Genomic DNA, 21,116 nt, shown 5'->3' with positions numbered 1-21,116 from the left:
GCGAGCGAAGAGTGCATGTGGATGGAACGCCGAAGGCCTCGAGGGTTGCGGAAGTTCTGTCGCTTCACCACTGTAGTCTGTCGGATCGAAAGCGGTGAGGGAGCAAAAAGGCGAGCGAGGAGTGCGTTTGCAGAGGAATGAGGGTGGGTACCGCCCATTGGAGAGGCCTGAGAGCACGGAGGTCTAGATAAGAACTAAAATTTGAAATACTGATTACGCACACCAGCATCAGCTTCCATTCCAGCAAAAAACGTTAGTGAGAGCTCATCGACACCGCCAAACTTGCCAGGACATCGCGTAGCATTAGCCTGAAATGCTACTGTTATGATGAATGCAAACACAGCGCACACTTCCAAAAATGACTTGTCACTGAGCGAAGAGGGGGCGTGGGCTGTATTCCTGAATCATCTTGAGATCCCTCCTGTTTGAGTCTGTCTTTTGGTGCCTAACAGCAGACATCGTCAATAAGGTAAAGCAGGTGATATGTTGTTACTGACAAGATTGGTACCGACGGGAAATAGGTCCTCAAGGCCAGCTTCGTTGGGGATGACATGAACATCCCGTGTGTACGCATTTTCGTTCGTGTAGGCAGTGAATAGCATCTTTCCATCGGGAAAAAGAGCTACAGAGCGCAAAACCTCTTCGTGCTGGAGGGGTGGTCCGACTGGGAGGTTGATGACGAGATTCCATAGACGCGCTGTTTTATCGAATGAATCACTTGCTACTAGGCGGTTGTTCCAATAGATGACAGTGACAGCGTGTGTGACTTTCAATTTGTTCAAAGCTTCTGCCAAGTGGCAGTGTCGAATATCCTAATCGGGCGAGATGACCTGGAAGAGTCAAGGTTCGGTGCAGGAGAAACATCGCCCGTGGCTCAGGTAAGTTTTGTTTGAATAGTGGGAACGTGAGCTGATATATATATCCAGCTTATACCCGTGACTTAGGATGGCGTGGGGGAGCTCAAACGGCACTCTTCCCATTGCCTTCAATGGCACGCCTACGCCTACCAAAGGTAGCACATTCTTACGCTCCTTTGCCCTGGTTCTTATCAAAGTTTCAATCTAAACACATGGGTCGAAATTGCGGCCTAGGGAAAGTTGCCGTGTTTGAGTGAGTGGCAATGTACAGCGGGGGCAGAAGAGCTACACATCCATCACCTGTTCCCCTCGATTCCTGGAGTCCGCCACACGTTACATACTACAGTAACGTGCACTCATGTACTGGAAAGGTACGAGTGAACTCAATCATATAATCAAGTCAGTGGCGATGGTGACCTCGTGGACATCTTCGGTCAGCAGCTCGACACCACCATCCTACCGTCGCCTTTCTATTCGCGGTTTTATGAGATGTGGAGGACAACAGACTATGTCGACGATGACGATGAATTGGACAAGGAGCACAGTACTATGAAGAAGGTGGGGGCCCTACATAAGGTTCATTTCCAGCTGTCTTCTCTCTGATGTACCTGTCCTGACGTTCTATGAGTTTCATCCTATCAGCTAATAGTGTCGCATCCGAAAGCGGACTACGAACCCATGACATTTCTTGATGCAAAGGAACGCATCCCTAGATCTTTCAGGTGCAAGAAATTATCTTTATCTTTGTATCATCTAAAGATCTGACCGCTACTACAACTGCTTGTAGTCATAAAACGTTGAAGCGCCACTGTCCAACTGATCAGTCGGGGCAAAAGCGGCGACCATCCATGGCTTCCTGTTCATCAATGGTTTAAATGCTTCAGCCACAAGATTGATGGTGCTCGTACAAGCTCTGCTTGTCATTTAACGTTCAACGTTCAATGATGACGATCAACCTTTCTGTACGACGATTGGATACTGGACGGGCACATGATGATGGAGTCCGGCGACCATTCCCTATAAGAATGAACCAAGATTCTTATGGCCGTGATCGTGACATCAACACACCCCCGAAAATTTGTTATTCGGCGGGCCGACCTAACCTTCGAGAAGAAAGCACTGCGCGTTCTATGATAGAATGATGCATTATGAAAATCATGCGAACGTCTACATGTGACGACAAGCAACGTTGATCATGTCGTAAACGTATGTTGGAGGCTCTGTGAGATACGGGAATCGAAACTACCGGAATGCTTTAGAACGGGCTGTATCACTGGTTTGGGGCCGCTGATATCAATACGACCTTCACAAGTCAGAACAAACTTTCAGAAAGCACAGCAACAGCAACAGCAACTGCTGGCCATGGGGCAGGTTCTGGATTAATTGCGATGATGTAAAACGGAGTGACTGGCATTCGACCAACACTCCGACGCATCATGATAGCGAAGTATCATTGACAATAATGAGCTCATGTGGGTCTGATAAGTAACCACATCCTTGTGTAGAGAAGACTTCTTTTCACGCAAAGAACGTCGGAAGAATGGATGCGTCAGTCAGCAGACCCTTGTTATCGCGAATAAATGAGAAATGCGAAGCAAGGTGCTGAGAAACCCAGTGCCCTGCATGAAACTCGTGTGGAGATCAGGCTGGACGAAATGGGCTATGCTCCGAAAGCACTGCTAAATGTGAGAACGAGAAGATCCGATAGGTCTGAGGCCAGGGATCGATGGTTGGTGATGAATGAATGATGGCATGCGGCCGGGTACGCTTAATTCAAGTGTTGGGGTGGCCGTGGAGAACGTGTGATCACTGTGATGCGTATCGTGAGGATGACCATCGAAGATGCCGGACTAGCGGGACCATCGGAAGGGTCGCCAAGGACTGGTTTAGTGGTCTGCAGTGGACCTTCGGAAGCATTTCGGTGGCATTACACAGCGCCTTTGGTAAAGTTATAACCACACTCAACGAACGTTTTGTTCACTCATCCAACACAGTCACAGTTCCGACGACATCCACAGTATAATGTCCACTCATCCTTCTCCAGACCCATTTCAACGTAGGTTTTTATCTTTTTTTCTTACCTTTAAAAGCCTGACGTTCGTTGGTAGCCATGACTATGTCGCCATCTTCTAGTGTGCAACACTCGCCCCCTGTTGATCTCAGACGTATGACGTCCAACTCGACGCTGCTTACTCCCCAGAAAGATTCAACTAGGGAACATAGACTCTCAACTCATACTTCTCAGCACCTGAATACAACAAGGATGGGCTCTCGCTCACCTTCTTCAATTCCTTCATCGCCGACATCTGCGTAAGCCACTCCACTTTCATCAAATACTCACTTATATTTATCGCAACTACAGTCATTCATCGTCATCCGCAATTTTTGAGCGTGATATTGAACCTATGCACCCTCCTTCTCCTCCTTCTCACCCGAATCCCCATCGCATTGCGCGTGCAAAAGGCACTGAACAACTCGAGCACAGCGTACCTTCTGTGCTCGATAGTGCTGCTTCAATTCTCGCAGCCTCCTCTCCCATGGAGGAAGATCACATTTCTGTCGTCAGTCCTTCGCGAGATCGTGATCGCCTCACTACCAGCGGTTTCGCTAGCCCAATCGGTAGCTTGAGGAGCAGAAGCCCAAGTCCATCAGGAAGGACGAGCTTGTTGCTGAGCATTCCATCTCAGCAGGGGCCCATTACCCCCCTTAATATTACGCCGGGTGTGGGAGCGGGCAGTCCGCAGCGGTTGAGCATCCAGACGAGCCCACTCGCTTTTCCCTCAAAACAGGGTACAAGTGGCAAGGCGTCTGCCGCACCTTCTATCAGCACGCCTGCATCTGTATATTACTCCACGCTCTCATCAGTCGAACCATCACCCACGACCACGACTGCGGAGCATCCTTCCTCTGCACTTCCCCCTATCGCCATATCAACACTCTCGCCTTCATCAACATACACATCTTCACCTTACATACGTCCCATCACCATCTCCCACCCTCCGTCTCCAACGCACGGACCCACTAAGCGTCTCTCGTTCATGAGTTATGCCGATCTGCTCGCATCAACACCGGCATCAATGGTTCCGTTGTCATCATTCACTACCTGCGCAACTCCTGAGCCGCCACCTCACATTCCTGGTGTGGAAGGTTACGCCCTCAACCAACATGATGCTGCGAGTCTTAGTGGTCGTGAGCGTGACAGCATCGCCATGCTCGATGATATCGGTGGTGAATGGCAGCGCGAGGGTCTTGGACGAGGCCTCGAAGAGAGATTAGAGGCCTTGATGATCGTCCCTAGTAAAGCATAAATCTAAATCTCGAGGCGCTGAAGTCAAACAGTCCCGCGTTTTTGACTCGAGCCCGACATGAAACTAATGATATCTTACGATTTCACGCTGTACTAATCTGTCGTTCGTTCTATGCATATCTTTCGCTATTCCTATTCTTATTCCCGCCCTCGATACCGGCTACCTACTACTTCCTTGTTTTCCACGACATCAAGTCAACAAAAATATCTATGTATGATCGTCTTATTTTGTTACTTATGATATGATCGATTTTTCGCGTTTAGGTACTAGGGGATACTTTTACTCTTGTGAAGATTTCCCTTGAAGTTGATGTTTAGTTTCGGGTATTCGTAAACTAATACGATACAATAGTTGAGATAGTTGTTGTCAATTTTAGTGTGGTTTAGATGGCATGCCTTTGATCAAGCCAAGCAAGCATAATATTATGCACAAGGACACGTCTCGTCTAATTGAGAGAATATGTGGTGGGAAAAGGAATTGGTCGCTGCCATGAGAGTGTTCTCCATTGAATGCGATCCATGAAAGCCACGAACTGGGAGTCATCGATGCTGCGGCCGCTGCGGATTGGCTGGAGATGCGAATGTTTGGTCATGACTTCACTCATGGGTGTCGGCCGCCAGAGTGCTGTTTCTCATGCTCCGAGGACTCCCAATCCCGAGCAAGCGCAGCGTCCGCACCGCATGACGTCGTGGATTGGCAATAGCCACCGAGCCCCCTTTACAGCTATTTTCATATCGAGACAAGAATCTCGAAAATACACTTGACCGCTTTCGGAGCGAGGCGATCCATTATGCTGGTAGCTACTTTTGTAGGTCGTACGTCAATTGTGGGGCTGAGCAGGGCGGTGTAAATGTAGTGACGAGATTAGATCCCCAACTCAGCAGTCTATCCAAGTAAGCAGGTGAATAGTCAACGCAAGCCTATTGTCGTCTTGATTAAATCATGGAACGATCGATTGGGGAGGGTAAAAGTACAATAACAGAAGATCACAAAATATGTTCCGCATCAGTCCTGAGCGATTCTGAACTCCAAGAGCATCGTCTCTACAAGATCATAGGTCTGGGTGAGCACTAGACCAGCACTGGCCCTGTAAATTATAACAAATCAAACATCGTCAATGTGTCCAAGCATGGAAGGAACTTGCCCAATGGCCTTGTATTCCTTCAAGGTTCGCTCCTTGCCATTGAAAAGAAACCACATGATCATGTCCATTTTGTGTGTTAGGTGGCTACCGAAGTTCAGTAATGTAGGTTCGGGCGCCTTATGATCCTGGACGTATGATCAGACCTTAACCATCAAGCTGAACTCTAAACTTACCTTACTGGACTCGTTAGCCCCTACGTCAGGCTCTTCGAATGCGCGCGAGAGCACGCACTCATCTATCACACGATATTGATTATGGAGTAAACTTCACTTTAAAATGCAGCGGACTCACGAATCAACACTCGGCTGTTTGGTCCCATTGCTTTGCGAACATTACGGAGAATCACCCTTGACTCCTCGTCCGGCCAGTTATGAATGATGCTCCTTAACTTCATCGATTATTGAGCAGTCTATGCTGAATGGGAACAAACTCAGCACGTACGTAGTAAACATCCTTTCCGACGACAGGTAACTCCTCCAGGAAATTCAGCGGCACGAACTCTATACGCCCGTCGAGCAGCACCTCAGGAGCGTTCTTCTCCCATGTCTGATCAAATATAAATTTAACTTGTCTGCTGTGGATGTCCGGACTCACATTTATTGACAGCTTTAGAGTTTCTGGGAGTTCCTGATTGGTTATTCTGAGATGAGGGAACATTTTCGCCAGAGGAATGGACATTGCTCCGGTTCCAGATCCAACATCCACCACAGAGGATACATTGTCCCAAGGGTAATCTTATGGCCCGCTTCAGTCATGCCGACGGTTAAAAAAACGGTGATCACTCACAATGCAGCACCGTAGAAAAGCTCAGGATCTCAGAATAGCCCATCATGCTTTTTTGAAACACCTATGTATAAGATTCTATGAGCCTTCAATTAGTTATGAGCGGATAGATCTGCACGTACATCGCGTGCCTCATCCTGTACAATATGGTAAGGTAAGGCATGAAAGGCCAGTACGATGACTCAAACTCACGTTCATCTCCCAGAAGCTGTCTTTTTTGCCTTCATTTCTGAAAGTAAATATCCGAGGGGCTTTGTCGACCTTGTCCGACCTTCCAAACTCTTGGTCGACCATAGTCTCATAGAGAACCGCAGCATATTGTGGGAGTTCTCGCTGAAATTTTATATAACACCCGACGTTGTTTGTCGCCTTGAGCATGAGGGAGAGTCGTGTGTTTGCGAATACGTCTCGCTTAACTATGGAATACGAAAGGCCTCAGAGAGAATTGTCAACGGGCAGTATGATGCAAATTACCTTCTTTGAAGCAACCCCTGAGGGTCAAAACGCGCAACACGCGTGCGATCTTGGTCTTATCTAGGTTGACTGCGTCAGCCAACACATCCAGGCTAAGACCTTCCGGGTGTTTGTCCAAGACGTCTGCAATACGTGATTGCATAACGACGTCCATGCATGCCGAATTGTGATTATTGACAAGCTAGGAAGATTAGCAAAAGGCATACAGGGCGATCTATAATCGGCACGTACATTATATACCGTGTGTTGGGGGGGAGCCAGTATTGTGTTCAATTGCTCGCATGCACCTTCGAGCAGCCTGATTGCCTTTCTGAGGGCAAGTGTATCTGTCGCAAAGTCGAGGGGGTGGAAGGTGCCTGCATCGACACTAGGGACTCCATGTTCGGTGTTCTTGTATTCTGCCATTGCTTTGCGTGCGGAGGAGTTGATGATGTCCAAGAGGGCTTCAACCTTGAGTTCATTTAGCTCCGTCATATTTGGGAGTGTGCGTGATTCCTTATTAGCCGTTCAACGTTCAGGTTTTATATTCCTCGACCAAAAATCATCTAGCTGCTTTGCCACGGCGAAGACATTCAACATTAATGGAAATGTGGAAGCGAAGCTGAACCTAGTCTGACCACTGACTCGCTTCCAACTCGGATGACACTGGTTGCTACTCGTGCAACGGCTAAGAGCCGGCACATCTAACCTGAATGTCATCATCCGTATTACTTGAAGCAAGTACATAGATAAGCCGAGGTTCGAACGTCCAACGTTAACGTTCAGGTACTATCGGCTACCACAACTTCGGACATTACCACTCGTTCAGATAGTCACACTTATGTAATGTCACATCCGCCGAAGACAAGCTCCGCTCGGCATCCAGTAGCTGGCACAGGCAGCACTAACCGATAGTTGAGTCTCACTGTTTTACTGATACGGTAGCGAGCAGTTCGCCCGTCTTTGCATCGACTGCAATCCTCCTGTCACAATTTGTGATCGGGCGAGTATATCCGAGTCGCCGTACACATACCCGAACCCCGGTCTTCTCTTGCTGTCCCGTCCCAGGATTCGCTCAGCACTCGCTTACCATCGCCACACTCAAACATGTGCATGATTATATGACAGTTCCTAGCTTAGCCTGGACGTCAGACGGAAAGAAACTTTTCTCCGCGGGATATATTGGTCCGAATAGAATACAACTTAGGAGCAGATCGCCATTCTGGAGGGTCACGCAGACCGAGTCGAAGCCATCAAGGTGCCTTACTTCAGAACGACCGTCTCCTTGTGAGTGCATCATGGGATGGAATAGTGCGTCTATGGAATCTTGACACCAACCTCCCAGCCGGTCCACCCCTCCAGCATGAAGATCATTTAAACTGTGCAGCCCTTTCCGCTGATGGAAAAGTGCTGGTCACTGGTTGCCGGGACAAAAATGCATATGTATGGGACATTCACGCCATCCTCAAAGACGCTGGCCTTGAGGACCTACTATCTATTCCTCATGTGAGTCCAGGTCCCTCGTGCTTTTCGAACCACACTAATCTCTCACTTACAGGTCCAACTCAAAAGTCGCTAAAGGACATACGTGACACATTATTTTACCCTGTTCAACCATTTTAAGATCGAATTCTAGACTGATGCCTACCAGACGTCTACCTATTCAGGCCCGTCGAATACCACCAGGTTTTTTCGACGACACCCAAGTGAGTCCTCTACCTTTTTTGACCAGCTCTTTTTCTGATCTCTCTCAGTCCTCTACAGCACGTGGTACCCATACCCTCTCTCCTGCGCACAATCCTCGCATTCATAACCCATCCTTTTCTGCCATTCCACGTGCCATTCTCGAACGCCTTTCGTTGTTCTTCCACCACTCTCATTCCGATGTCGATGGAGCAACTGAACTTCAGCAACACCCAAGGCGCTCCATCTTTTCTCGCGGTCCTCGTATTGTCGAAGTTGCTACAGTACAGGACAGAAAGGTATTTCTTTCTCCTCGTCCATTTCCTATTGCCCTGATTCAACGATTTCTGTCTAGGCATTGTATGTTGCTCCACGGCCGCGGCCGCAGCAGCAAAGGCAGTTGCAAGCCCAAGGCTCGTCGTCGCAATCTCAGCCTACCACCACACCTGCTCAGGGTACCAGGACTGCCGCACCAGGTGCAGCAGCCGCCTGTGAGCTCGTTTTGTTTTGTTTATCTGTTGCGCATCTCCCCCGCACGCCAATGGTCATTAATACAGGAGCAGCACATGTACAATCATCTTACTCTTCACGTCTTCCGCTCTTCCAACAACCTTGTTTCTTCGTCGGGACACTAGTCTAATCATGCTAACAGTCGCGACAAAAAATGTCATACCTGTGTTCAAGCTTAGAGTCCTGGTGTGCGACAGGTATGCAGAGCAGCAGCACCTGGGTACAAAATGACTGCCACCTTTTGGGTGACCTTGTCGTCGCAAAACCATTTCCTCGGACTTGTTCTTCGCAACGATGTTTCATGTTTGAAAGGCATGAGTATTTTGCTCCAACATTTTTGTCAGTGGTAGAGCTAGCCACGGTTCCATTGCAGACTCGTTTCGTTCTCTTTTTTTTTGGCCGTGCAACTCCCACACGCACAGAACTAGTTTCTGGTTCTTCTATACTCTTATCTCGTTCTTCATATCATTTCGCAACTACGTACATTAACATTGTTTCCTTGTCGTAAGACTCGAGTAATGCATCGAACTCGACACCAACCGTTGCGAGAAAAACATTGTAAGATCAATTAAAAGGATGAAAGCCTGGAACTTAGCACGGATGATAGTTTGTTTTCGTACACAATCCATTCTCCGTCTAGATCTTCGTTTCGCAACTCAATCTCGTCACCTACTAGGAGAAATTAGAATATTCAACGCGATGAAGATCTTTCCGACCGAGACCCAGGGAAATTGGATAATGAACACCTGGCCACAGACCAGTTTACCACGCTCGGCGTATCGTCTGGAGAGTCAGGGCAGCTCGAGAAGAGAACGATTCTACGAACGAACGAACAATTATGAATGTTCACCGAGTACGTCTTGTCCCCGAGAACTGAATCAATTTGTCTTCCATAATGATCAGCAGATCACGGTGCGAGTCTGTCTTGTGAGATATAACTCCAGGTCTTACCGTCTGATCGATGACTGAGAATGTGGTGTAATGCAATTGTAGCCTGCGATGCGCAACGGGGAGAGTATTTTGCCACATATTTTTGGTGGGTAGGATGCCAAAGACGCCAGACGGTGGATAGGCAATGTTTTCTTGCAACGTGGTGACACGGGTCAATCTCCAGTTGGGGGGCTTGTCAGCAATGTCTCCAGTTTATCATCTGGTTATTGAGTAGTGTCAGGGTGTTTAAGTAGCCCGTATGTCATCGAAGACTCGGACAAATGAACTCTCGAAGGCCGTGTGGCAGGGTAACTTCGCTTTGCTGTTGAACGTTGAGATATGGGGGACTTTCAAAGTGTTCGAAGCATAATGCGGGGTTTGAAACTATACGTGCATGTTCCAGACGGAGGTACACTACTGCTTACTAGTAACTAATTAATAACCAGGCCTATCGATATATATGGAAATAGCTGTAAATATTGCCCGCTGTGTGTTTTCTCGGACTCTTACGTAATCAAACTTGTTTGTTTGTACCTCAGCAGTTCTCTCCTGAACGTTAACTCTGAGCTTGTCCTTTTAGCTTCGTCTAGCTTCGTCTACAATACAAATGTTTGAACCGCTCCGCCTTAACTGCTTCACCTTGGGTGATGATCCTCCTAATAATATTTACTCAGTCCACATTGCGCAGACGCAGACTGTTGGTGACCTCAAAGGGGTCATCAAAGACAAGAATAAGCATCAATTCGATGGTTTTGATGCTGACGATCTGGAGCTATGGAAGGTGAGTGATCTGATGCCTATGATTGGATGTTGATAATCTGATATTTTGGAAGGTCGACCTGCCTGTCGACGAGACGATCAAGGACAATCTCAACAATCTTACACTTGACCCAATGGAATCCCTATCACCTGTGGATGAAATAGTCGAGATTTTCCCCAATGCTCCTCGACGCAAGTGTCTGCATATTGTTATCCGGGCCTCACCTGCCGGTGATTTGTCTTTCGATATTGCCACCCTTTCCTCCTTACTGATTGCGGTCTGACCTAGTGTCTTCTGGACCACTCCACCTCAAATGCTTTATGATGGGCGATGATCCTCACCATGTATTTGAGATCGAGATTGCACCGACAGAAAGTGTCAGCGGCCTCCAAAAGGTTATCAAGGACGCGAAGATGCGACGTCTTGACCGTGTTAACGCGGACGATCTCAAGCTATGGAAGGTAAGTGATCTGACGCCTACGATTGGATGTTGACGATCTGATCATTTGGAAGGTCAAGATCAATTCGGACGACCTACACTTACTCCATACGATCGGAGGCGAATCCGTGGAGTTGAAGCCGTCAACCAAACTGTCCACAATGTTCACGGATGGAGTTGATGACAGATGTGTCCATGTCGTCGTACAGCGTCCTGCCGTTGCACGACTCTTTCCAATTGTTGAACAACGTCTCGCGTATCTCAAGAAGGGCGCAGGTACTCCGTCAGCTGGTGCAAGACCGGCCGCATTCTCTCAAGAGCAGAACAACCAAGAGTACCTTTGCAATCGTCCTCGCGGAGCGGCGAACCCTGTTCCAGTCACTCTTCTCGAGCCTATCTTCGCCGAGTTCGTGGATGATTGTCAAAATCGACAACCAACTGACCATGATAACGACCTTGTTTGGCAACTTTCGGAAACGATGTGCGCCTTCTATAGGGATGAGCTCGCGCGGATGGATGCATTTCGGGATGTGCTCCGCAAGTACGGTATCATACTCGATCCCTCTATGGTTGACGCGACAAAATGTGTAACAGACGGACATCTTTTGTCCTCCGACGGAATGTTTGTACAGGTGATACTGAAGGGGAAGAACGAGATCGGAAGCGGCGCTGCCGAACCATTCCTGGAGGCAATGTTGTACCACCGCAAGTTCATGGAAGAGTCGAAATTTGAGATAGCCAAGCTCTGGTCCGTCTTTCCGTGCATCCATATCATTGTCTTCGGTAGTTCATTTCATCAGATTCATTGCTAAAACCGTTTATTGACCACAACTAGGGGCATGCATTGGCTTTGCAGGCTCTGTTTTGACAAACAAGGTCCAGTCTGAGATCCTGGGCCCTATCATTCCTCTGTTTTGGCATTCGACAGACGTCCATTTGCAAGTGATGGCGGCTCGTACTTTTGGGGCTCTCAAAATCGCCGTCGAGAAACTCACAAATCTGTATTCCTGTCACATTCCGACCGTCGAATTCAAAAATCAATCTCCAGGATATCCTCATCCTCGGAGTTATATCATCAATCCAACCTCAACCGATGGCATTCAGGAGTTCTCGTATGATGAGACTCAAATCCTCAGGGATCAACTTATCTTCTTCGGGGAAACCTTCGGCGATGCGGCTGGGAGCAAGATATGTATCAAGTTCGTCAGGCACTACTCCCCTGAGGCCCACAAATTCTGTGCCGGCAAGGGGCGCGCTCCCAAACTTATCGCCTACGATCCTTTACCCGGCGGCTGGAATATGGTGGTTATGGATGCCCTTGATATTGACGATGATTACTTCCCGCAACGGCCTGGCTCATATCGACAGCTCAGTAAGATGGCTGTTGTGGACCGCCAGCCGCTGAAGGCGGCCATCACCTCTCTCATCCAGGAGTTACACAATGCCGGCTACGTTCATGGCGACGTTCGGGATGCCAATTTCGTTGTGAAAGACAACAAAGACTTCATGCTGCTCGACTTCGATTGGGCTGGACCGAAGCAAGAGACCCATTATCCTATACGTGTTAATCGGACGGATATTCGACGTCCTGATGATGCGCGGGATGGAGAGAAGATTACCACAGAGCATGACTTGGAGATGCTAAATTTTGTATTTGATCCTGAGCAAGATGGTTGGAAGTCGTCTACAAAGCGCCGCCGTGTATCTAGTAGTGAAGGGTTTACATAATACCAGTCTGTTTAGTGCACCGGGTGACTGCGGGACATTCAAGACAACTCTCTCAATGACAATTGGGACTGAGCCAATGAATCAAGATTCACAAAGTGATTTGTAGCGTCAGTGGGACATGGAAGTTATTACGAAGTAGAAATTGCCCGGAAGGGGGTAAAGAATCAAAGAAGACGATTGCCGAAAAAGCCAAGGGATGATGGTAGTAGTCAATAATGTTATTGGAGTTGTCGGTTCGTTGCTTGCCACTAGCGACAATGGATGGCTCATCGTTGTTGTCGCCCCGGTTAGGCTAAACCAACTTGCTGTCCATCTTGAAGCTGGTCTTCGCAGTGTGCATGCCACGGACGGATGTCTGTCACGACTAGTGTAACATTCATCCTGGAAGGGTCAGGAACAGTTCAACGTTATTCATCCTTGATGCAGACTTGTCACCTGACCCAGTGGGCATGATAAGCACCCGCATGTCGCGGTCCTCGATGTCAAGCAGAATTAATCCCCTATCTTTCTTTGCCGGCATTTACAAGAGTGCAGACGCCCTCAGGCCTGTGGACAGGTGAGAGATATTGCATAGTGTGGAATGGACAAACGGTGGCGAGGCGCTGGATCGAGGGTTCGTTTTGGATATTAGATGAGTTTTGCTGATCAAGCTTGGTGCGGGACAAGCTGGACTGGTCGTCATCAAAAGGGCAATCAACATATCAACAGTATCGTGGTCTTCTTTTCCAGACTTTTGTTATTGAGTCCTGGGCATGGGATGAGGGGTCTGCATTGAATGCATGAAGATGATGCTTACCAGGAGCACAGCAGAAGGATTTGAGGTAGGCGCTGACTTTTAGAATACTTATCAAGCTCACGCAATGAAGAAGGCGTCATGTTTGATCGAGGCACACGATTAGAGACCATGCACATGCCGATCTATGACACACATCGTCACGCACTTCAATAATCGAATTGAACAGGGCTGCTTACAGCCACGGATAAAGCATGACCAGAGCAGACTCAATCGCTCAACCACTTGCGGAATCTTCCTAGCTGCATGTGAGTGACTGTCTACCACTCGCCACGTAGAACAATACATCACCATGACCAGGGGCCGTAATAATTCAGCAGGCCATCGGGCTGGTCCTCCAAAGCTTGTGTAAAGTATCATCTCACAACGCTGAACACGCCACAAATTAGTTTCACGTACTGGCCAAAATAGATGTGTGTACCCATTGGTTTCCTTGTTTGTGAGGAGAAACGACGTCTGGACTTGCTCAGCTTTTGTGAGTTTCGTTTGTAGCACAGTGGGGCTGATGATGATGCCAGAAATCTTTTTTATCAATCTGCTTCCATTTTGAAGACCAACAACGCAGTTAAATAAAGCAGAAATTGCCATAGTAGTGAGGAAAGAGGAGAGAGAACTATGAACGAGCACATCGTGCAGTTTGCAACCTACTGGCACTAGTACTGATCATACTGCATCGGACGTGACGCGTGACGGATGCAATAGCACTCTTTGCAATGCTGGCGGTCATTCGTGCTTTTACAATACTTATTTAGCAGCGACAAACAGTTCTTCCTGATGCATGAGTAGTGTCGCTGCTATTGTAACTTAGCCAATATTGTAACTTTCAAAATTTCGCTACACAAGGCACTTCGTCCATGTAACAAGTGTTGATACTATTCCAGCAAAATTTTGAATGATTGCACGTATATATACAAAGTGGCACGAATTGGCCCTTGAGGTAGCAGTAAAAGCATTCGTGAATGATCAATCGTCGTCGTTGTTACTATGAGAGGTATTTAAGAAATGTGCAGACTTTGTGAAGGAGTAACACTTACTCGGGATAGCCGTCATTGAAAACACCGAAGTCGCCATGCATCTCCTGTTGGAGAGAGATGGATCAAGTTGAGTTCCAAATAGAAAAACTGAGAACGTACTGCATCATAGAATTCGTCCTCTTCGCCCTCCTCGTCGAGAGGGTCCCAAGGTGTATCGACATCGTCCCACCTACAAGGATGTCATTGACTGCTGAGCCACGAGGCGATTTCAACTCACTTCTCGATCGAATCGTCAATCTTCTCATCTCCGCGTTGACTCCAAGGCAACCAGAACTTGTTACGAGGCTTTTTTAGCCTGTACAAGGGCATGTATTTTATGGACGTGTTGCTTCCTTCACGGTAGATACCATGGGTAGTTTCTGAAGACCAGGTGAAACCCGCTGTTCCTCCAACATTGGCAGCTGGCGAAGGAGGCCCCGTGACTTGAAGTGTCACGGAAAACTTTTCTGCTCCTATGCCAAGTGTGAACAGCGCAGAAGAAGTTACATATACCAGACTTACTATTGGTAGACATGTACATCATATATGCTGCACAACATATCACTTCGGTGACGATGTACTTCCCTTTGAGTTTCTCAGGTCTGCACTTGAGCAACTCGATGATGCGCTCATCCTTGGGAAGGCTGATGTATCTTGGCTGATACATAACCATGGCAGCTGCTCGTTTCCTACCCTCGAACTCAAAATCGACTTTGAGGGCAACATTCACTACACCAGACACGGCGCTGCAACACAGTCAGATATAAACCCGAACACTGCATATTGTAACACCCACGCTTCAGTAGCCACCTTGGTTTCCCTAGTAGTGACACCCCACGATTTGACGATGAATTTGTCGTCCCCTTCCTCTTCTACGGGGTGTAGTGCCGGATCCGTCATGTCGATATCGGTAATGGTCTTTGATGTGTAGATGTTCCCTTCCCATTCAAACTCTCCAGTTGCATTGTTGATCATTCCATAGTCGCCCACCTGCGTCTGTCAGGTCAATTGGAACCAAGTGATGGCTTTACATACATTGATCGGTTTTGGTGGATCCCAGTTGGCCCATTTGGATGTAATACTTTGAATGAGGTCGATGTACTTCCGTGACTCATACTTCATCGCAACGATGATGCCAGAAGACGGGAAAATTCTGGAGGACCATGGGCAGCATAGGCGTCCTTATATGCCTTTGACTGGCGCTAAGACATGAACGTTGAACCGTGAGCGATCTTCAATGAGGCTTGAACGGGTCATAATTACCTATCTTAGTCCAAGCTCCACAGGCTCAGCACGACGATCTGGGTTAGTAACTGTGGGACGGAAGCCGCAGCATAAGCTGTATTCTCACGACTTCCATAACCAGACATCCATGTCACATCCAGTGTGTGTTTTCTGTCCGAATTTCCGTGAACGTTGCAGAAGGCTTCAAATTGAACAGGTTCTCGATCAATCAAACATCCAGAACGACTCGGAGGCTGTGAATACCAAGCGAAAGGCATCGGACGCGTCTGATGAGCACTCCATACCTCGATAATCGAATCAGTGCCATGTCATACAGGAAAGTCACGTACGTATCATACTAGCATTCGATGAAAAGGGTACTTGATTTTTTTTGTATAGTGATTCCGGAACCTAGCGAAACGTGCAACTCGAACCCCCGGATCTTGCCAAGCGCCCGAGACCTAAATAGTGCCAGACTACTCGGTCTGATGTATCATGGGGTAGATGCTTCTGATGCGGCACAGGTTCTTACTGGAAGACACCACTGTGACTTTGGAATACTTGGCTTAAATCTGGACACAAAGGTGGTGCACATCACTTAAGCTGTTGGTTAACGTCGATCAACCAATGTGTATTGTGCACTAGTTCACGCATTATGTGCATTTGCTGAAAACTCGTGCTACTGCATGGTCGACGTGGTAAAGATACCCAAAGCGCTAAGATTGAATACTATCTCTGAAGCTGAGAACTAGTCGTTTGGAAATACTTCTGAACGTCTTGCTGCCCAGATGAACCACGATATGAACATGATAACAACCACACACCCACCAACATTCGTCGAAACTTTAGCACATTGTACAGAAGCCCGATTGTGAAGCGGGTCATCCTGGTGAAGGGCACATTACATTGCGCATGGGAAACTGTGAACGGTGGCAAGGGTTTTCACTCCAAAAAACGTGCCTAAGCAGATTGGTTAGCGTGGCAGAAATGGCAACAACTTGGGCTGATTCAAAACCGTATCTCTGATTCTGACGTACCAGAAAGATCGATCGAGGCGATCAAGGAACTGGTGATGAAGATAATCGAGAGGCAGGAAGCAATGATTCGAATCGACTGTGACTGGCCGATTCATGTTCGGCACTGTGAGGAAACCGACGTCTACGGCTAACATAACGGTTGACTGGGATCGGTAATCGAATTGTGTTGAACAAAAGATAATTAATAATGTGCTATGAAATGTATATAATATGAACGCAATAAGGAATCGAATGTATGTGAAACAGGATATCAGAGAAAAGGGAGAGGCGGGTGAGTGCAAAAGAATGTAGATCCAGGAGTGATCGATGGCTACTAGAACACCTGTCAGTGCCCTTGCGGAACCTCTAGCACCGAATGCTGAGGCGCCGCCCGCTTCCTGAGGTCATTCGCCATTCTCGAGGCGAAGAATGTGGACGCATAGGTTTGAAAAATGGTGGTAGAATGGTGAACCCAGAATCGCTACCAAATGACAAGTGGCAAGGAAAGCGAATGTTATGCTCAGATACATTTGGACAGTTTCGGACTGAGATGCAAGCCCTGTGAGCACAATAGCTGATGAGGAACTGTGTAAGTCGCGATCACATATTACGAGGTGAACTGCGCACATATGAGCAAAAGTACCACTGATATGGTAAAAATGATGATTGGCATTGCCATACCCAGGAGGTGCCAGAATATTCTCCAGCGCCTCTCGATTATGACCTGTGGTGAGGTCAGCTCTGACCTACCACCTCGGCAATAGACGACACGTACTTTTGCAGCACTACGTCGTTGAAAAATGATTCCGGAGGCAGATACCTTCAGCTGGAACAATAGCCCAAACAATGAAAAGATAAGCGACTCCGCCAAACAGGCGTAAGATGAGTTAGATATATAGTTGACATCTTTCGCAAGTGGTGGATTTGAGGAGATAAAAACCGCCGCAGTGGCAAGCACGAGTCCTTGCTGCGCAAGAACACATTAATACGATCAATTTGAATGAATGACGCCCATCATCGACTTACCACTGTGCTCACTTGATTGAGCTGGGTCAGATATCGACTATGCAGCTCTTCCCAGGCGTTTCCTTCTCTCAAGAGGTCGTGCAACCAGTGCAGATCGCTGCGCCAGGTAAATATGAAGCAGCATATCTGGAAGATATGCCGAGGAATAAAGGATTTTGGAGCATCCCACTTGGGTGGAAATTCGTTGAAAAAATCATCTGGGGGAGTGTTCAGTTGTGGTAACTGCGAGTACCCACTGGCAACTCGAGTACTTTGACTTGGGATGGGCATGGATAGCGGTAAGGTGGCAGCCGACATACCTGAGAGGAACAATTATGAGGATACTATATAGGTAATGGAAAGGTGCTTGTAAGTATGTAATTAATACGTACCGGCGTTGAAGCAAGGCTATGTAGCACTGGACGTTACATAAAGAGTTAGAGTGGCTTCAATTGGGGGGTTAGCAGAAGCGCCAGCGCCATTTTCCTGCAAAGAACAGAACTCGCGCGCTCAACTGAACCTAGAATGTGAATTTGATCAAGATTGTAATGGATATACAATGAGAGAAGAAATATACACTGGAAAGGCATGCTGATAGCATGTACATTCCGAGGCAGTGATAAGATAAAAAATAATAAGCGCGTATCGTAAAAGAGGCTGAGTGAAACGATAGAACCCTCTCGTCCTGTGTCTTCAACATTCGTTACGGAAAACACCCTAATACGAGTTAGGAATGATTGTGATATGCACCGGTGATCGCAATGGGCCTGAAAATATAAAGTTATCAGTGCCATTGATACGAACAATCAAAATCGGACCTGCCAAGAGCCAACCTAAAGAAGTATTAAGAAAATAGCTAGCATCCAGCGTCTCTCTTCAAGTTCCGTATTTCATAGGTCCATTCACTGGGAAGATGTATTTTCACAGGTTTTTCAGAGACAAACAACTGCAGGAATAGCCCGTAGCAACAGGGAAGACAAGCGGCTCAGACAAACACGCATATGAAGTATCCAGAACATAATTCAGGACAGGCGATGGGGCTGTGGTTGAGGTGAAGACAGCTGACGTTGCGAGGAGACTTTGTGGGCGCTCTTGTGCAGTTATGTAAGTAGTAAGAACGATCTGCTTGGTTGCAAGCAGAAAGTTTTTTGGGCGGAAGCCCCGAAGGGGCAACCTGGACCCGATAATGACCTCGACCTGTGCAAAAGTGAGCCGAGGTGAGTTGGGATTCTCAGAGTAGTAGGGAATACGATGCAGAGAAGTGCTAGTGAACCTCGGATCCCAAAATCGTAGGAGCTGCAAGGCGACACATCAAGGTGAGGCTAGATGAGACCGTTAGTAACAAAAGTAGTAAGAGGGCATCCGCGTCAAGGCAGGGATCGATGCTGATGCAAGCACCCACGTGAACACAGGCATCTGCGTCAATGCAGGCATCCGCGTTCACGAAAGTGCGGGAATCCGCATGTGCACAGCAGCAGGTGTTGGCAAGGACAACATTCTCGTTCGCCACTGGCAGAAGGTGTCATAGTGACTAGGTGAATGATTCCTCGCCCTATTGGGTTCTCTGGTGACGAAAGTTCACAACGGTCAACTTCCTACTTGAGTGAGCTTGAGAGAGCACTGCCATAGCACCTTTGAGTGCTCTCCGCTCATGGCTGGCTTCCCCACCAGACTTGCCTTCGTTGCATGCGGATGCACACAATGATCTAAGCCATCAGAACTCACCAGAATTTTTAGCAGAAAAGAAAATTCGAAAGGCTGCGGATGGGGCGCCGGAGCTTGCTGTCCGCTGTGTGGTAAGTGGAGAAGAGAAGCCATATGCTGCACAGCCGCTGCACGAAGCCCTTGTTCTAATCCTACACTCCTACATCGCCTCGAGGTAGAATTCCAACAGTTGAGGAAGTCAAGATACTCAGCATGGTAACTTTTCTAACCCTTCGAGTCGTCTACTAACTTTCTTCCAGAGTTCGACTCTACCATGATAACATAGCAAAGGGTAAGTCACGACGGCAACTGCCGATGAGGTGGCATACTAAGGGTTTCATCGGGTTGTTGTGATTCGAAAATTTGCATAAGAAACGAGCTCTCGCTGTATGTGATTTCTCTGGACATCTGTCGGAGAAGGAGGGTCAGTTAAAGGCCTGGAGTCGAGGTTGGTTACACCTGACATTAATATTCACAAACAACACCAAGCATACATTTAACGTACCTTGGTACATAAAATCTCTTCGTTTGGGATCGGGATCTCACTCAGATCACTGAGGTAAAGGAGATTTCCATCATGGATCATTGCAAAAATGAAGCATGTTCACGAGGTAGCTACACGTCATTGAGACCACGCAAGACGACAGGCCACTAGGCAAAATAATTAGAAAGTCTTTGTCGAACGTTGTACTGTAATATTCGAGATCGACGTTTGTGTAGCAAAACCTGCATACAGCATGCAGTGTGGCGCAAGGCTGTGCAACACCGGTGCGATAACGCATATGGTGGGTGGTATATCTGATGTGCCAGGTACGTTAGTCCGATCCGATTACAATGTCACTGACGAGTCAGAACGCAGAACCTACAGCAAATCCTACAGCCACCGGTGTACAAACACGTTGCAGAGTTCATCTCGAAGCCGAATAAGCAAGGAATTCCTGTAGGAATGATTGATTGCGAGTCGAAGCCAAGTGGAAGCGCCGAGAATAACAAGGACGCACTATGACCGATGCATGACGAGTGATCGGCATCGATATAATACAAACGCCTAAGGAAATCGTCCGATGCGAGTACTATCAGGATATGAATGAAAACGGGTCAGTGAAGAGGTGTCTGGTAACTTTGGTTGCCTAGTCGACTTGGATACTACCAGACGCATACTATGTCGAGTATGTAACCTCTGAAATTTTGACGAGAATCAAGCTGATGAGGAGGCAGTGTTGTGAAACGAATGCTGCGAGTCAGTGAGAGTTTGTACTGAGGAAGAGCGGACAAGCGCGTATATGAGTTGGGTCATGGGAAGAAAGTTGAAGAAACCAGCATACACATCAGTTCTTCCACGTAACTGTCCATGGGTAGTGCTACTAGTACGGTACTAAGATCAAATTCGCGCCAGCCTGCAAAACATTTTCCACATTTTTTCGCCCATTTCTTTTTTTGGGTGTAGCTTTTTACATAAATGTACCTTGTTCTTGTTAAGATTCGGGAGACTCGGACAAAGTACTTCGGAACGGCAACAGGTACCTAGTAGTACAACTCCGAGTACAGCCGCTAGCGCTTGAGGCCCATGGAGAAACAACCGTATAAGTGTTCATGTTGGACGTTCAAATGTTCATACTAGACGTGTCGCACATCCCGTGCATCATTACGTAACAGGATAGCATCGTCCTTCCCACGAACGACTTCGACAACGCAGACCAAGTCAGTCCAAACGTGGCTTGGCAAATGATCTCCTGCCAAGTCAAATCTGTCATGATGTCATTGAG

At 47.6% G+C, this 21,116-nt stretch overlaps 5 protein-coding genes across 5 annotated transcripts; 2 read left to right on the top strand and 3 right to left on the bottom strand.

Annotated features, from left to right (window-relative positions):
- The first annotated feature begins 2,827 nt into the window (after positions 1–2,827).
- HD556DRAFT_1362097 (uncharacterized protein) lies at positions 2,828–4,631 on the top strand. The gene is made up of 3 exons (XM_041302660.1): positions 2,828–2,913; positions 2,966–3,167; positions 3,220–4,631. Exons 1-3 carry the CDS (start codon positions 2,880–2,882, stop codon positions 4,163–4,165), a joined length of 1,182 nt encoding a protein of 393 aa, XP_041161638.1. The 5' UTR covers positions 2,828–2,879; the 3' UTR covers positions 4,166–4,631.
- Positions 4,632–5,116: 485 nt separating this feature from the next.
- On the bottom strand, positions 5,117–7,318 carry HD556DRAFT_356418 (S-adenosyl-L-methionine-dependent methyltransferase). The gene is made up of 12 exons (XM_041310367.1): positions 7,191–7,318; positions 6,798–7,115; positions 6,567–6,747; positions 6,285–6,508; positions 6,215–6,229; positions 6,096–6,156; positions 5,904–6,043; positions 5,751–5,855; positions 5,601–5,697; positions 5,483–5,544; positions 5,310–5,425; positions 5,117–5,252 (listed from the first exon to the last, which is right to left on the bottom strand). Exons 2-12 carry the CDS (start codon positions 7,038–7,040, stop codon positions 5,171–5,173), a joined length of 1,326 nt encoding a protein of 441 aa, XP_041161637.1. The 5' UTR covers positions 7,041–7,115; positions 7,191–7,318; the 3' UTR covers positions 5,117–5,170.
- Positions 7,319–10,873: 3,555 nt separating this feature from the next.
- HD556DRAFT_1290262 (uncharacterized protein) lies at positions 10,874–12,640 on the top strand. Its single transcript, XM_041299380.1, has 3 exons — positions 10,874–10,889; positions 10,942–11,653; positions 11,703–12,640. The coding sequence occupies exons 2-3, from the start codon at positions 11,029–11,031 to the stop codon at positions 12,593–12,595; spliced, it is 1,518 nt and encodes a 505-aa protein (XP_041161636.1). The 5' UTR covers positions 10,874–10,889; positions 10,942–11,028; the 3' UTR covers positions 12,596–12,640.
- Positions 12,641–14,434: 1,794 nt separating this feature from the next.
- On the bottom strand, positions 14,435–15,523 carry HD556DRAFT_1234785 (uncharacterized protein; the record flags this gene model as incomplete). Its single annotated transcript, XM_041297688.1, has 5 exons — positions 14,435–14,591; positions 14,640–14,874; positions 14,924–15,147; positions 15,198–15,391; positions 15,437–15,523. The coding sequence occupies 5 exons, from the start codon at positions 15,521–15,523 to the stop codon at positions 14,435–14,437; spliced, it is 897 nt and encodes a 298-aa protein (XP_041161635.1).
- A 1,241-nt stretch (positions 15,524–16,764) lies between these two features.
- On the bottom strand, positions 16,765–17,964 carry HD556DRAFT_1471270 (uncharacterized protein; the record flags this gene model as incomplete). Its single annotated transcript, XM_041308440.1, has 3 exons — positions 16,765–17,365; positions 17,417–17,608; positions 17,668–17,964. 3 exons carry the CDS (start codon positions 17,962–17,964, stop codon positions 17,249–17,251), a joined length of 606 nt encoding a protein of 201 aa, XP_041161634.1. The 3' UTR covers positions 16,765–17,248.
- Positions 17,965–21,116: the final 3,152 nt, after the last annotated feature.

Source organism: Suillus plorans, assembly GCF_016647745.1.
Source record: "Suillus plorans strain S12 chromosome Unknown HD556scaffold_20, whole genome shotgun sequence".
Taxonomy (NCBI): Eukaryota; Fungi; Basidiomycota; class Agaricomycetes; order Boletales; family Suillaceae; genus Suillus; species Suillus plorans.
This window is presented reverse-complemented; position numbering and strand designations above follow the sequence as displayed.